The sequence below is a fragment of the Cygnus olor genome, chromosome 2 (assembly GCF_009769625.2).
Source record: "Cygnus olor isolate bCygOlo1 chromosome 2, bCygOlo1.pri.v2, whole genome shotgun sequence".
Lineage (NCBI taxonomy): Eukaryota > Metazoa > Chordata > Aves > Anseriformes > Anatidae > Cygnus > Cygnus olor.
The window spans coordinates 147,679,662-147,696,134 of record NC_049170.1 but is presented as its reverse complement, the minus strand read 5'-3'; the positions used below and the strand labels follow the sequence as shown (position 1 = coordinate 147,696,134).

Here is a 16,473-nt window from a genome sequence, read left to right as displayed (position 1 = left end):
TCTGTAAGGAATGAAGCAACATCTGCTGAATTCAGCTGAATTAATTTAAAACCAGGAGAAAATGGTACATTTTGTCTCACTACAGGGTGAGAAATGGCCAAAATATGAAGGGGATTTCTCTTCTCTCAAGGTGTTATTTTAACTAATTTGTGTCATCTCCCTGAGGTGAAGATCTAATGCTCTCGGCATATCAAGAGGTTTGCTACTTCCCATCCCTTCCAGCGTGGGGAAAGGTGGTGATGTTACTGGATATTGCTTGTCTGAATGGAGTAACAGATGTTTCTGTAGGAAATTGAGTGGAAGCACTCACAAACAGTATTGTTGACTGGTTTTGAGTTTATGCCCACGTTAAAGCTGTTGAAAGGGTCATATATCTTCATAAGCTCTTCTCTTTAGTTATTTAGGTCTTAGTTTTGATTCCGGCACCAGAAGCTGGACAGATTCTTATCTCGTTTTTATACATGTGCCTCCGCTGTAGTGAGTGCACTTTGCATGCCTGGAAATGAGTTCTTTAGCATGAAAGCCAGCAGGTAAATTTGGTTATCACGATACTGAATTGATTTTAATACAGTGGCTTTTTCTGCAGCTCTATGAATCTCAATTCAATTGACAGCAGTATAAAGTACTCTGCATTTATGTTGCCATAGCTTATAATTTTTTGGCACGTTTTTTCCTTTCAATTACAACTGGCTGTGAAACTATTTGGGGATATGGTGTTGTGCCTTACCAAGCCTGCTACACCGCAAGCCCTGTGTTTTAACGTTTCATCGAGCAAAATGGCATCGTGGTGCTGAAGGATTGATTGACTTGCTCAGGCGGTCTGCCCTTCTGAAGCCCAAATACCTGCAGTCTTTTCTTGTAGGTTTTGCTTCTGCCCACTTTTTTTCTTTTTACAGTATCAGTTCAGCAGCTATTGGATGGCTCTGATTTGTTAACTCAGACCTGCAGTGGTGCTACCCAGAACATCAGAGGTGTTTGTCTTCGTTTGTCTCCTCCTTTCCATGCTGGAACTGTGTACCCGCAGGATGGGCCTCCTGGACTTCTGCATTAGCAACTCTTCTCAAACTAACCAAGAATCCTTTCTGTAAGGAAAGTTTTTCCATGCCATGCTGCCCACAATACACTTACAGATGTTCTGGCGCACTCCCTTCAGCACAGGAGTCACAGAATCACAGAATCACAGAATCACAGAATCGTCTAGGTTGGAAGAGACCTCCAAGATCACCGAGTCCAACCTCTGACCTAACACTAACAAGTCCTGCACTAAACCATATCACCAAGCTCTACATCTAAATGTCTTTTAAAGACCTCCAGGGATGGTGACTCAGCCACTTCCCTGGGCAGCCCATTCCAATGCCTAACAACCCTTTCAGTAAAGAAGTTCCTCCTAATATCCAACCTAAACCTCCCCTGGAGCAACTTTAGTCCATTCCTCCTCATCCTGTCACCAGGCATGTGGGAGAATAGACCAACCCCTACCTCGCTACAGACTCCTTTAAGGTACCTGTAGAGAGCGAGTCAAACAGCCCTTTCCTGCTGAATAAGCTGATAAAAGCAACTGATCTAATCACGTTCAATTCCATGGGCTCGGGTGACTCCAGGGGCTGATCCCTTAACGCAATCTTAATATGGCTTAAGTATGGTGGAGGACTTGCCTAGCTGCTCTTCTCTGCGCTGGCCTTCACCCAGGCAGAAACCAGACCAGATGAGTATGGATTTATGGGAACTTCAGACACCCTATGTGTTTGGGGTGTAGGTATCTGTAACGTGAGCGCAGCCTTTGAAATTAGCTTTACGAGGCTTCTGGATGATGTTTTCTACTTACTCTACTTACTTAAGAGAGAACAAATGCGTAAAGAGAAGGCTGTGCTTTTCCCTGCAAAGGAGAGGTCCTGGATTATCCTTCTTTGGGCAGATTCAGGCATGTTGTTCCTTTTACTTTCATATTGTAAACCTACTCTTCCTGTCCTCATTCCTATAGTAATGAAAGAGCTTTGCTCTGGAGCACTTGTTCCTCTTCAGCAGTCTTTTTTTTTCTTCCTAGGAAACAGTTTGAATGTGTCAGGAGAGTCCCAGTTCCTCAGAACTGTTTGGCCGAGAACCTGACCACGTCCGTCTGTAGTATTTCTCTCATTAAAAGCTTGCTTCTTTCTCTTAAAAAACAACAAAAAAAAAAGTCATCTGTGAAGTGTAACAAAGGATTAATTGTGGCGACTTGGGACTTGGTGGAACTGCATGTAAATGAAGTGGGTTTTTGGAAGCTGCATTGCCTGTCTTGCAGATCAAAAAAAATCAATGTGAAGTATTTCAATGCGTATCAGTGGATTAATTCATTTCACTGCCACTTCCGTTTGGCTTCTCCTCGTGGGGAGGGCTGCTCTGGAGATGGGAATTTTAATTGCTTGACCGCACTTTCTAATTTGTGGTGTACCAAAAGGGCACGGATCATTAATTAGTACTGAATATAAGGATCTCTGAGGTTGAGGGATAGCATCAAATGGATGAATTTAGACAAGTCTTTACTGGATTTACAGCATATCAGTAAATTGAGTTACAATAACGAAAGCATTAGATTTTTTTTTCAGTCCCTTCAAGTTTGTTTCTGTGCTTGGAGAGTGTGTTCTGGTGGTCTTAGAGATCCTTATAAAAGTACATATTAGATAATTGTGGCTATATTATACATATATACCTATCCTCTAGATATGTGTGTACATGCCTAAAGTGTAGTTACACATCATTCAGAATTACTGTTCAATCACATGCCTTATTTCATTTTATCTAACATTTGGGGCTTTTAATCTATTAGGTAGCTTCACTGGCAGTTTTAAAAGGTATAAAATTGGTATTCTCTGTAGGTGCTTTCTCTTTCAGTCAGTACCTGGATTTATGCTGCTGTATCCAAAGAGAAATGTAGTGCTTGAGTGTAATGGTCTGAAAAGTGAAGCTTATCAACATCGTTACTTTAATGTCCAATAGTCTGTATTATATTTTTTTCTAGTTTTAAAACTTGAGGATGGAAGGGACTGCTGCGTTCAAGATTCCCAGACAGTTCAGGGTGGAGCAGGAATATGCTGGTATCAACATTTGTGCTGTATCGACATGTTTTCTGCTAAGTGGGTTAGGAACCTGTTAGCGGACGGATTGCAGAATGGAGACATGGGCTCACCATACATTTTTATTTATAGGAGGGTTTCTGGTGCACTGGCATAAAACACAATGTTCTGCAGTATTTGCATCCAGAGTTTGAGGTAAATAGGAAATACTTGCTGATAAAACAAGTGAATCATCTGAACAGCGTGTGCCTTATTTGAGGTAAATTCATGAAATGGACTTTAGTTGTGGACATATAATTACGGGCATTTGCGGGGCCGAATGGAAAGGAATGGCTCTGAAATGCAAATAATACAAAAAAAAAATTATAACTGGGTCAAGTTCCACCACCTGTTCCATTTCCACGTTCCATTTGGACATTTACATGTAACCATTCAGGGGGCTTTTAAAAGATGAAACACATTTGAATATGTAAGAGCCTTAGGGTCTGTTTTGTAAAACTGGGGAATTCAGCAATGAATCTGGAGAGCTATGCTTGTATTTGGTGGGAATTAGGAAGTAATTAGTAGAAATATACTAAAATCCACTTTTTTAGACAGAAAACATATATTCAATTCACTTTTTAATTCTCCTGTAGAGTTTTGTAGCAAGATGGTCTTCAACATTTTACCAATAAATTTATATATATATACATATATATATATATATATGTATTTATATATACCAAAATATTTTACCAATACTTTAGTGGCTCTTTAATCATGTAAGTTTAGGGCCCAGTGTCCGTCTCGTGTTGAAAGTCAGTAGAAACCAAATGTCAGGGAGTTCAGAGTCTGGACATGGCTGGAGTCTTTGTGGGATACTTTTCCTCCAGGTAATTTACTTGTCTTTTGCTGTATTTGGGACTCAGTTTGTGGAAAGAGGATTATGTTTCTGCTCTCTCCTCCTGCTCATGCTTCCCCTTTCGCAGGAGTTTCTGAAATAGCTCAGCTGCCTGCCGTGAACTCACCGGTACATCTCATGGAAACTTAGCGTCTTGGCAGAGGGAAGGGACAACTCTTTTCTGTCCCTGCATCTTGGGAATTAAATTCACATTATTTGTTCCTGCTTATAGCTTAGGTTTAGAGCCAAATTCTTCTCTTTGGTTTCCTTTCTTCCCCTGCCCCTCTCTCCCGTGCTTAATTAAAAGATGCTCAGGTCTAATGCATGTAGCTGCAGATGAAGGAAAATGAGAGTAGCACGTGTCAAATAGCTACACTATTGGGACCTGGACCTTTTTATAGCATCAGATTTGCTAGCAAAACACTGTAACACAGTTCAAAAGCATACTGGATATCTTTTTTCAACAGGTTAACTCATAATCCTTAATTTTAAAGGAAAAAAGATTTTATTGGCAGAACATTTTAGAGCTTGAGCTGTCCTCCCATCTAAGTTAATGACAAGATGATATTACTTCAGAGGAAACAAGCATAGTTTCACCACATCCGTATGCGTTCAGTCTCTCTTATTTCCAAAGGCTATGGGTACGTCTGAAAGTGAGATGTCAACTGTAAAGAACCAAACTGGCACAACACCGACAAAAACTGCCCATTTTCAACACCTTTGAAAATCAGATGATTTATGGAGTGCCCAAGGGTAAGCGCTGGTCTTGAGAGTTGGGTGGCACAGATTTTTCAATAGTGGAATCCAATTAGGTATCTAGAAAAAGATAAAAAAAAATCGGTCTCAACCCCTTTTGCCTTAATAAGTTTCTGGAAGCCCCATGGAATCTTATGACAACACTTCTAGGAGCATTAAAGAAAGGAAATTCAAACCAGGATAGTATGGGACAAAGAAATCAAACCAGGTAGGACAGCATTTCTGATAAATCACAAACAATCCTTGTCAGAGAGGAATATCTGATAAAATAGCTAAACACAGAGGTCTGTATCATTGAAGGTAACAGACTTTAGAGGAAGGACGGAGTGCACCGTGGCAAGGCGTACCCCGAAGTGATTTAGAGGAAGGATGCTCCCAGGACCTGCACTCTAGTTTTGCCCAGGCATCTGTCTTGGTAAAGCTGTTACGAAGTGCCCTAAAAACAGTGCTGCTGAAAACACCCACCTTACCTGTGGTTTTGACAGAAACACCAGTCTCGTTCTCCACTCTGAATATTTCCGTTGCTTTCACTTTGAACTCCAAACAATTTAGTCTGCTTTCCCTAATTCAGCTTCCTTCACCACAGTGCCCTTGTGTAATTCACCCATCTTTTTGTTATTAAATCGTTCACTCTTCAACCAAGCAGACGTGACGATCTGCACTAGATCCTTGAAATCCTGTCTTGAGGCATTTTAATCAGGTCCCCAAATAAGTTCCTGGTGCTCCTGCCCTTTGAGCTCATCCCATCGGTCTTTGAGCTGTGAGGATAATGAAGTGACAGCAGTCGGTTTGGCAGCCACGTCTGCGTAAGTTAGCTGCATGCATTTAAACAAGGCGCTCGGGTGCGAGCTCTTGTCTTGGCTGAGCTCTGCCAGGCTGTGAAGGAGAGAGCTGGTGTGTGCTCAGGTGCGTGGGTCACCGCTGAGAAAGGGGACAGGAGTGTGGCGGTACTGAGAAGGGCTTTGGAGTGAGTATGTAGCAAAAGTGGTCAGGAGTCCCCAAAGAAATCAAAATTAGGAAAAAACGTACAATGTTAGCTTGCGTAAAAAGAGGAATATTGAATATAAAAGAGGTATTAATTCTTATATACAGCACAAGTAAGCTTGTCTGGGAATACTACATTCACTTTTCCTATCCATACTGAAAAAAAGTTTTAAAAGAAGCTGAGAGCAGATCTAATCTGATCCCTCGAGTATCACAAAAGGCTTGAACTCAATTTTATCTCCTCAAGAGAAGGCTAATAGGTGAATTGGTTTGTGTTTACTCCACAGATGTATGTACAAGTAGATCAGCTGAAGCTGATTCCCAGCAAGCAGAAGCAGCTGCTGAGATCAGTGGCAGGATGCTGACAAGTGTGAACCAGAAGTGAGATGCGAGTTCACAGCACTGGGAGTATCGCTGGAGCAGTTTAGATAAGGGAATAATAGATTCACTGTTACTTCACTGAGTGTCTTTCTAAAACAACTTCCCTGTAGCTCATCCAGCCCACAGCTTCTGTACATGAGAATTGCTCCGTGGGGGTTTATAGCCTTTTGAGCAGAGGTCAGATGGCTCTCCTGGCCTTAAACTCCACGTATCCTTATGTTCTTATTTATACTATTCTGTTTTTTTCCGTTTTGCTCATTGTACCATACTGAGATGGGCTGCAATCAAATCTTGACCTTCTGTATTTGCACAGCTTCCGATGCTGTGATGCTACACGCAGAAACAACAAACAGTGCTGAGGGTTGGTGCCAGCTCAAAGAGCTCACAGCAGATGGATCCACTGAACGTCCACTTACTTGTTGCTTTTCTTTTTCTTTTTTCCTTATTTTTTTTATAGTGAAATACATGAGAGAAGCAACGCCCTATGTGAAGAAAGGCTCCCCTGTTTCGGAGATCGGGTGGGAGACGCCTCCCCCAGAGTCCCCCCGGTTGGGGTGTGCGTCTGCTGACCCGCTGTCGCAGCTTTCGCTCTCCATCCACCGAGACAGGAAAACAATACCACTCAAGATGTGCTACGTGACACGCAACATGATGGTTTCAGACCCTGAAAACAGGTGAGCAGGGGTTTTGCCTGGGGCTGGGTCTTTGTGTTGAGTAGTTGTTGGCCTCTTCATTTGTGGGGTGAGTGAGCAGGAGCTGGTGATGGGCTCTAGCCACACACGGGGTGCCAGCAAGGGGCAAGTGAGCAATGCTTTGGGAAGGGCATGTCCTTGTGCCTGAGCCACGTGGCGCTGGGTTGAGTGCCGAGCTCTGGGTAGAGATACACCAGCTTTTGGGTTGTGCTAGACGACCTGAAAGGAAGGTGTGGGGAGCTGGGGGTTGGCCTCTTCTCACAGGTAACCAGTGATAGGACCAGAGGGAATGGCCTCAAGTTGCGCCAGGGGAGGGTCGGGTTGGACATGAGGAGACATTTCTTCTCAGAAAGAGCAGTCAAGCATTGGGACGAGTTGCCCAGGGAGGTGGTGGAGTCACCATCCCTGGGGGTGTTCAAGGAAAGGTTGGACGTGGTGCTTAGGGACATGGTTCAGTGGGTGGCATTGGTGGTAGGGGGATGGTTGGACCAGACGGTCTTGGAGGTCTTTTACAACTTTAGTGGTTCAATGATTGTATGAACTCTTCAGAGTGGAAATTCAACATTTCTGTTAGAAATAGAAGCTCAGGATTTTGTTCGTGTCCTGACTGAATGTCTTGATTTGGAGGAAAGGGAACTGTACACACTAATTGTCTACATGTTCCAGGCTGGCCTCATGTAATTCCCCTAAATTGCATTTTCTTTTTTTTTTTTTTTTAAATAAATATTATTTTAAGAATGGCCTGTTTTGTCCATTCAGTTCTGGATATTAAAGTCAAGAATAGGAGAAAAGTTCCACTTAGAGGACATTAATGGGGAATTTCTGTGACATGTTCTTTTTTTTTTTTTTCATAATGTTAAAAATAGGATGAGCTTACCAGCCCTTATTTATAATGTATGTGGAACAGCTGCACCACACCAGCACACTGCTCTGTCTGATCCCTGCTCTAACAGCTGCTAGTAGAAAAGGGACCAGTCAAGTCAGTAACAGACTGATTCTTCCATCCAAATAATGGCCTTTTTGTTTTTCTCCAGTGCACTGGCTTATCAAGAAGCTGTGTGGAATGCCTTTGATTCTCAGCCCTTACCTTTAGGCCCGAGCACAAATTACATTTTCTTTTGCAGACAAGAATAATGAGAAGAGGGGAGAGCAGAAGGGGTTTGGGGGGGATGGGTTCCCCTGCATTCTCTTGTACTGCAATCCAGAAACTTTACCAGTATCTGTGTAATTTCCTTCCTTTCTTTTTTATATTTTCAAACCTTCTTAGGGTTTTTGCTTCTCCCTGTGCTACCCCCAGCTTTATTATTTAGTATTGGTTTACTTTGCTTCTACTCTTCATCTCACCAAGTGGTTACTGACCACTACAGAAGTGCAATTTTGAAACAGCAATTACCACTAGCAGTCTTTCTCAATTTTGTACCGAGATGCTTGTTGATAGGTACAGCTTTTTTCACATATAGTTTCAGATGTCAGGGTTTGACAGCTGTATCACTAGCCTGAGAGTTTGTGGTTCTCCGTTCCATGGAGTGCATCTGAAAAAAAATAATGACAGGCAGGCCATATCATTTGAATCAGCGCAATGTTACAGTGCTTTTACACGTATTGACATAATTCTTTTAGCATCTTTTTCTTCTGTTTTTTTTTTTTTTGATCATATTGTAGTTCTCAGCTTTTACCACTCTCCTGGCCCTCAATTCCATTTAAAGGACAGGAGGACTGATTCAGAGGGGCAGACTCTCACTGCTGATGGTAATTCTGCGATGGGGCTAGCTCTTTTGAAGCGTGCTACAAATGTGTACATTCTTAGGTGTAACTAGGAAGTAACGCGTGGGAGAGTCATATTGCTTATTATCATGGTTTTCATTTTGTGTTGCTGTCATTTCCTGTGGAAAGAGTGACTTCTGATTTTTACTGTAGTCCAACACAGGGTACAGTCTAAGCTGGTTTTTCCATCCAAGCAAGCAGCACTTCACCATCGCCCTAGCTGCGGTGAAACAGTAGCAGTATCCCATTGATTCAAGTCTTTACTAATAGCAGGGTTTTGAACAATTCTGAATACTGGAACTGATATTTCCCAGTGGAAATGCTTTTGTAACGCAGTGAACCTTTCCCACTGAAATATATCCCAAGATAGTAATCTGATTCCCCCCAAAATAATTGGATCTTTGTTCCCAGCAAAGACCAAACCATGTCCTTACATGCTTATGACACTTCTGTTTTATAACCCAGTGACCCGACACACATAGATCTTATAACAACAGATGGTGTCACTTTGCTGAATGGTTTTAGAAGACCACCACTGGCAGGCTGCCAAAGCATGTGCTGGCCATGAAAAGGCTTCTCTGGGCTCCATCTGAACTCATTTTCAGTGGTGGCTAACACCAAGCATGGACGTAGAAAGCATGAGTTTTCCAGTGCAGATGTTTCTCCAGAACAGGTTACAGCTGAAATCATGGCACAGCAGCATTTCGGGACCAGGCTTAGCTGGTTTAACTTTCAGCATACGAAGACACCTATTTTAAATGACCCGGAAGGAAATACCTGTTTGACACTGAATCATCTCCAGTTCTTAGAAAGCTGGGGAGAAATGTGGGTTTAACAGGCAGGGAGAAAGTTAAATGTCTGGTTTTCCCACTAGATCTGGTAATCTTGCATAGTATTTCTTCACCTAGATTGGACCCAGTTAAGAGAGTCCTAAGTTTGTGTTACCCTCTAAGAGTTTGGTGAGCTTGTTATTTCGGAGCAGGAGCGAAATTTGCTGCCTTTAAAGTCATCAGTTCTCAGATGTCTCCTTTACCTAACCTGCCTGTGAGCTCAGACTCAGTGAGATAAGGGATTGTTTTCCCTGTTACCTGATTAAAAATGCTGTAAGATACCAAGGAGAAAGTACCGTGTAGTACAAACCAATGCCAAGCCTAAGCGCGTAGGAAAATATTTTTAACAGTACAAACACGGCAACAGGAGAAAAGATGCAGAACATTTTAGTTGCATCTGTGTCATTCTCATCTAGCCACAGGAACTGTGGTTATATTTTAGGCTGGAACAAACTAGGTTAAAATAATTACTACTTATATCTGTTGTTTGCCCACGTTTCCACCGATAAGCGTCCTTGGTGGCAGCACTAATGGCTAATGTCAGGACTCGCAGGGGAGTGTCCCCCCAGTGAAGGGACATACAGGAATGGTCAGAGCTGCTAACGCCAATAAGCTGTAAATGTTACTGCAGCACACAACGCCTTTCAGCAATTTCTGGTGATGACGGTAAGGAATAGGAGGAAACAACAGGAGATAAGTCTCTGAGATGAAATTTGTGCGATTTGTGCTTGGGACCTGGTACAAAAGTACTGCCATGAATATAGGAGACGTGACATTCACTGTAGGAAGGGAGGCTGTGCTGCACTGACTGAAAAGGTTTTTCCTTATGCTTTTGAAATCACCCTAAAATCCTGCTCGCGCTTCATTCAGCCAAACCCAGGAAGTGGGGGCCTGATCCTGCCAACACTTAGCATGCACACAGCACATTTTTCCAGTGTCTGGAGTCCAAAGCAGTGTGATCCCAAAAGAGAACTTCAGCAAGGATCCAGTCTTAGGATTGAATTTTTCATTGTCTTACCCACTGGCAGGATTTGGCCCTTTGATGGGAGAAGGTCGGTCTGGTTTTGAAGCTAGGAGAACTGAGCACAGGACGATCCCGCAGCAGCACGACACAGGCTGCCAGGTGCACCCTGCGGTGTGTGGCAGCACTCAAGCAAGCACAGGTGCAGTTCACAGACTTCATCCAGCAGAATGGCACGGAGGACACTCAGAGAAACAGATGAGGAAGTATTCTTATCTCTTGCCCATTAAAGGTTGGCCTGAGAATTATAATCAGAAGATAAAATTCAGCAGGTACATTTAAAGGTGGTAGATTGGGCTGGAATCCATTCATCCTGGGCACTGAGCTTCTTCTGGGAATTACCAGAGCTTCCCAGGATGACTGGGAGGTGTGAGACAGACTGAGACCTGGTTACTGTAAATGCAGCTGTAGACTTAATTTGCTTCATTGCTTCAATTAAAACTTTTTTTTTTTTGCATTGGGAAGTACTGATTCACTGAAGTGTTTGCAAGATTCCTTGCAAAAATGGCACTCCCCAAATTGGTTCCTTTTGCACACATTCTTTTAAAAAACTTTTTCTTACATTATTTAATAACTTGTCAGTAGTGTACAGCGTCAGAGTCGGTGAGACTTGATCTTTTGAATTGTACTGGGTGTGACATTTATGGAGGAGTTATGAAAACATGAACAGAAGTATCCATGTGGGATTCCGAAATGAAATTTCAAAATCTTAAATTCTGGTGAATTTGGGTGTATTTACTTTTGTTGCAGTAAGGAATGAAAACAAAAGGTGATTTTTTTAAAAAATAAAAACTTAGTTTCAACCAGATTTAATATGACATAGTAAAAACCAGTCCTTGCACCAAAAAACCTGAATCACGAATGCTGCTTACAAACATAAGCAGAAGAATGCAAAAATGGAATAAAAACCCAAGCATCTCGAAGTAGAAGTCAGGGAGCTGTGGCACTAGTATAGGACAGAAGTGTCTAAAAATGGATTTCTTGAATGTTTTTCCAATGCATTTTTAGCTGTAAGGCTGAATGGTTATTTATACTCGTGGTGTCTGGAATACAAGCAGAAATCACGTGCCTGTTTGGTAAAACTGCAGAAGATGAGTGTGAATAGTTTGGGACCCGCCACGCTTCCAGCACTCAGTTTCACCACTGATCTAAAGCACAGCTATTGTACTTCGGCAGGGTTACAGGAAGGAACTAAAAGACCTTGAGCTTTTTAATTCCAGCAGCTCTTCAAGACTGTGCCTGTATGATTTGCAGGCAGCCACGTGGGGCGGGGAGGCAGTGCAGAAGAGTTGGGACATGGGGTGGCTTGTGCCTCCGCCCTGCCTGCCTCCTGCCTGGGAAACATGACCACGCTTTGGTGTTGCCAGGCACGTGCAACCACCGGTGTGCAAAATAAAGGCTGGCTTCTACTTGAAGAGCAGTGTGATGGAGGTGTGCAGCTTTGTAGCCTGTGATGGCTTCCTGCTAACAAGGGAGTCGATGCCCCAAGTCAGAGTGACCGGGAAGAGTGAGCGCGGTACAGAGAGTGAGTTACTGCTGCTCTTCTGGAGCACAGTTCCCATTTATCTTACTTTATTTTCTGTCTCCCCCTCTTAAAGTAGCACTGGATTCAGCGAGGGACAGCTAATGCTACACGGGACTGCTAGTTACTGGCAGAAGGGTGAGGTGCTGAGCCCTGGACTCAGGACTAAGGAGGTGTTGAACCACTTCGGCCTCTTCTCGCTGATAGCTAGCGATAGGACTAGAGCAAATGGCCTCAAGTTGAGCCAGGGGAGGGTCAGGTTGGAAATGAGGAGACATTTCTTCTCAGAAAGAGCAGTCAGGCATTGGGACGGGTTGCCCAGGGAGGTGGTGGAGTCACCGTCCCTGGGGGTGTTCAAGGAGAGGTTGGACGTGGTGCTTAGGGACATGGTTCAGTGGGTGACATTGGTGGTAGGGGGATGGTCGGACCAGAGGATCTTGGAGGTCTCTTCCAACCCTAATGATCCTATAATTTTCATGACCATGCCAACAACACTGCAGCTTGCGGGAGCTGCTTCGGCCCTGGACAGACACCAGAGGTTCTGCAGGGCTTCCTGCAGAGGTGGAAATCTTCCCTTCCTAATGGATAGTACATATTTAACAGGATTGGCCTCTAGTTTAGGAAACTTGGCTCCGTTTTCTCTTGCTGTTACCATGTGTTCTAGGTGGGCAAAGGAGAGTGAAACGACTTTAATATGTGTGGGGGAGAGAGCAAAGGTACAGATACTATAATGGGCACATTACCGGTATAAAAAATCCACTCCCACCCTGCAAGGAATTTGGGCGTAGCTCCTTATGCTCTTACTGAGCTGCTCTCTGACTTCAGACAAAAACTCTGTGAAATTGAGAGAGCATACTCAATTCGCAGTGTTGTTGAGAGCTACAGCTTGAGATCGTTGGATGAAAGGCATGTAGCACTTAATTATCATTATTGGTACAGACATGTTTTGCTATTTGAATATCAATAAGTCCTTTGAAGAAGTCATTGAGCCTGCAAGAGTCCAAGTCGTGATTTATATCAAGAATTTTTGTTACTGTTTTATTTTTTCCTTGGTGGGCTGTGTTTATCAACTGTTTAGATTAATGTTAAGCTAGGGAAGAAATCAACAATCCAACATTAAAGTAAAGCAACTTGAAAGGATCTAATTCAAATCCAGAGAAGAACAAAAAATGACTATAATCAGGGTGAAATTCTGGTCGACTCCTTCCTCAAGCTTAAGCCACGCTGCTGTACTATGCAATCACAGCATGCACGGTGTGTTACAGAAGGATAATCTGTCACTGCGAAGCCCTTTACATTGTTGCCCACAAAGGGTAGGGAATTTCAGATCAAGGCGAACCTGGCTTTTTAACCTTACCTCCAAACTATTTTACTCTTACGGATCCAGATCCTCCTTTCGTGTAAAGCTGCATGCTTCTTGTTGTGTTCTTGTTTGCTTGTAATACTGCCAATCTGTCCCCCATATCTGCTATTTACTGGAAGGGATGAATAAGTGGGAGGTACATGAGATTTACTCAGTGTTCCCTCTTTTCAAATGGGGAGAAGTTAGGTGATTTAATTAAGACACATTTACAACATCCCATTTTATACTGTGAGGATAGGAGAGGGAAGAAGTTGAGGTGTGGGCAGAGGGGTGATAAGAGTGCAGTGGTGGGACGGATGAGTGGCTGGGTAGTGAGGAAGGAAGGACTCCTTCTCCTTGATACACTAAAACATCCTCTCTAAGAGCTGCACATCTGTGGGACCCTCCTTGGTACCTAGGTTAATGCGTTCAGGGCTAGGGATGTCGGATGAGAGGCCCAGGTGTGTAGTTCTTCTCCTCTCACAGAATTTTGTGGCAAGTCATTAACTGCTAGAGTTAATAATTGGTTCAGGCTGGGCTGTCTGATGGTCCTGCAATCATCTACATTGTTCTTTGGGCAGTTCTGCAATTGCTGGTATATTTTGGAAGCTGTGATTGTCTGTCTTGCTAAGGGACAGTTTTCTATCTGAGCTGGAGCTCTGAAGCCTCTAGGCAGAAAGGGTATTTTTTTTTTTTATTTTTCATTAATACAAACAGTTATTTTCCATCGTTTGTGAAAATCTACACCAGTCAAACAGGTTGTTTGTTTTGCTATAATTCATACAAACTTATATTTCAGCCTCAGTTTCTCCTTAGCCTTCCTGGTAGGCCAATGAGATCAAACACCTCTGTAGGTGTTCCTTCTGTTCCTCCCATAGAGCTGTGTGTTTCAGTCTCTTTTGAGTTCAATCACCAGCTAATTTTTTTGACCAAAAAAAACCTAATGAAAGACAAAGACCATTTTCTGCAGTGCAACCTCAAGGGTATTCATTTACACAAACAAATTGACAGATCAGCTTGAACTTCAGAGGTTTGTTTACTTTTAGTTACTGCAGTTTTGGGTTGTTTTCCTGCAAAGTGTGTTGAATTTTTGTTCTGTTAAAATAGTTAAAATAGCCTTCTGATGTCCTAGGGACTAAATTACTGGGGGTACGTGCCAGGATTTAGGCACACAATGGGTTTTCCTATGGTGTGTTTGAGATACCAGTGAAGAACTCAATAGTTAGAGTATGTTGTGAGTGACTTTCAGTCTTTACAGGTCCTGATGAATCTTTAGGGTCTGGGATTAGTTATGTCTTGTTTTCATGAAAAAACAACTCATGTTTTTTCCCCTGACATAACGACATGGGGCTTTCTCCCCTCCCCATCCTTCTCTGTTGGACAGACAAGATCCTGGTGTCATTCTCATCTCTAGCACAAATAGAATGGGTGAGAGACTCTTGCACATGTTACTGAAAAAAATATCTGTAAGTGCATGATAAACTTAGCGTTTCTGTCTTTGTGAAAGGGACCGAATGTGACCTGAAGACAGGAATAAAATGTGTCATGGTGAGTGGGTGGCAGGAAAGGATGTGTGTGGTATGGAGGTGGCAGTAACTGAAGCTGGTAGAAGACTTTCAGACGGATTTTGATTAATAGACTTTTAACCAAAGTATTTCTTTACCATGAAAATGCTTAGGTAAGAAGTTAGTAAAAAAAAAAAAAAAAAAAAAAAAAAAAAAGCAATGCTGTTGGGTTTTATGTTACTTTTTTTTTTTCCTGTCACTGTTTCAGATAGGGTAATTTTGAAGAAGTCAAAGAGTTTTTCCAACCAGCTTCCACTGCAGAGAATTGAGCTGAGGAACAGAAATAAGAGGAAAGTCACTGAAATGATTCAGGGGAGCAGGAACAATGAGAACAAACTGCCTTGAGAAATACATAGTGGGATGGGAGGAGAACAAATTTAGGAAAGGTGATAGAGAAAGTAGCTAACTAGCAAGGTGAAGCAATGAACCAGAAAGTGAAAACTGCAGTAGACTTAGTGAACACTGTTGGAAAAAAGAGAAAAATCAAATCACAAATGAAATATGTCACAAATTAAAGGTAAAGGAGGGGCTTTGTGAGTGCTGTAGGGCAGGACAGCGGAAGGCAAACAGTTAATCGTGTTTTGTGTGTGTCTGTATGTAAGGTGTGTAAGTGCTGACATCCAAGCTGCCCCTAAATAATGTTGGAGAGCAATTTTAGCACCCCAAGATCTGCTAAACAAAGGAAGTTGATATACAAGGGTTTCAATTTCCTGCGATGCTCCTTGTCCCCACAAGGACATCTTTGTGGTACTGCTTGTAGCCGGGTAGAAACCTCGAGCCCCCTTTTCCTGCCTGGCCGATACCCTGTGCTCTGTGCTGGGCTTTCCCAGACCCCTTATCAGAGGGTCTTCAAACTGCATTTCAGTCTTACAGCTCAGGTCTTGTGCTGTTAGCCAACGAGCAGGATTTTCAGCTTGTGTATTCACAACTGCTCTTTCCCGCACCTTCTGCAGTCATTTGTATCTCAGCAAATTGCAAATTACAGCCACACCGGGGGTCTCTGATGATGGGCTGCTGCCTTAGGTGCTCCAGCTCAGTGTCAGTAGGTGCTGAGGCTGGGATTTAGTGCTTAAGTTGTATGCACAGACATAGCTATTTTAATACCCTATTGTCAATTCCTGCTTTAACACACGTTTCTGCTTGTTGAAAATCCTTTTTGCCTGTAGCAGGAATCAGAGAGAGTTACACCGAAGTTGTTGCTTTTTCTCATCTCTTACACAAAGATTCTCCACTGACCTCTGAGTCTGTTAAATGGGAAGATGAGTTCACAAACTGCTGCCATAGGGAGAGTGCCAGGAGGTGACACACGCCTGCCCTCACGGAAGAGGACCAGCAGCATTACGGGGATGCTGGCTCCCCGATGTTGCTCTCTCCCCAGCTCTCAGGAGAGAATTTGGGGTTTTGTCATCATGGCTATTGAACAGACTGGCTACTGTTTTGTTTCACTTGGCAACTAATCAGTGATTCCTGAGGTTTCTTTCATACAAGCCGAGAAGTGGGCGTATAAATTAATGAAACACTCAGGCACAGGCTGCTAGATTGGGGTGCACCTGCTCTTTGTCTCTTCCAGCGAGACTTTCTCCCGTGCTAGTTCATCAGCAAGGCAGAGCAGATCCATCAGCAGCCCTGCTCATTCCTCCCCTCTCTGTAGCAGTTTTCATCTGTCCTTGTGGATCGTGTCCC

General features: G+C 43.0%; 1 protein-coding gene across 1 annotated transcript in view; it reads left to right on the top strand.

Moving 5' to 3' along the window:
• SNTB1 (syntrophin beta 1) overlaps positions 1–16,473 on the top strand; it is a 116,259-nt gene that overhangs the window by 52,345 nt on the left and 47,441 nt on the right. The window contains exon 2 of the mRNA XM_040546976.1: positions 6,512–6,728. Within this exon, the coding sequence (XP_040402910.1) occupies positions 6,512–6,728 (217 nt within the window). The remainder of the gene's footprint in view (positions 1–6,511; positions 6,729–16,473) is intronic.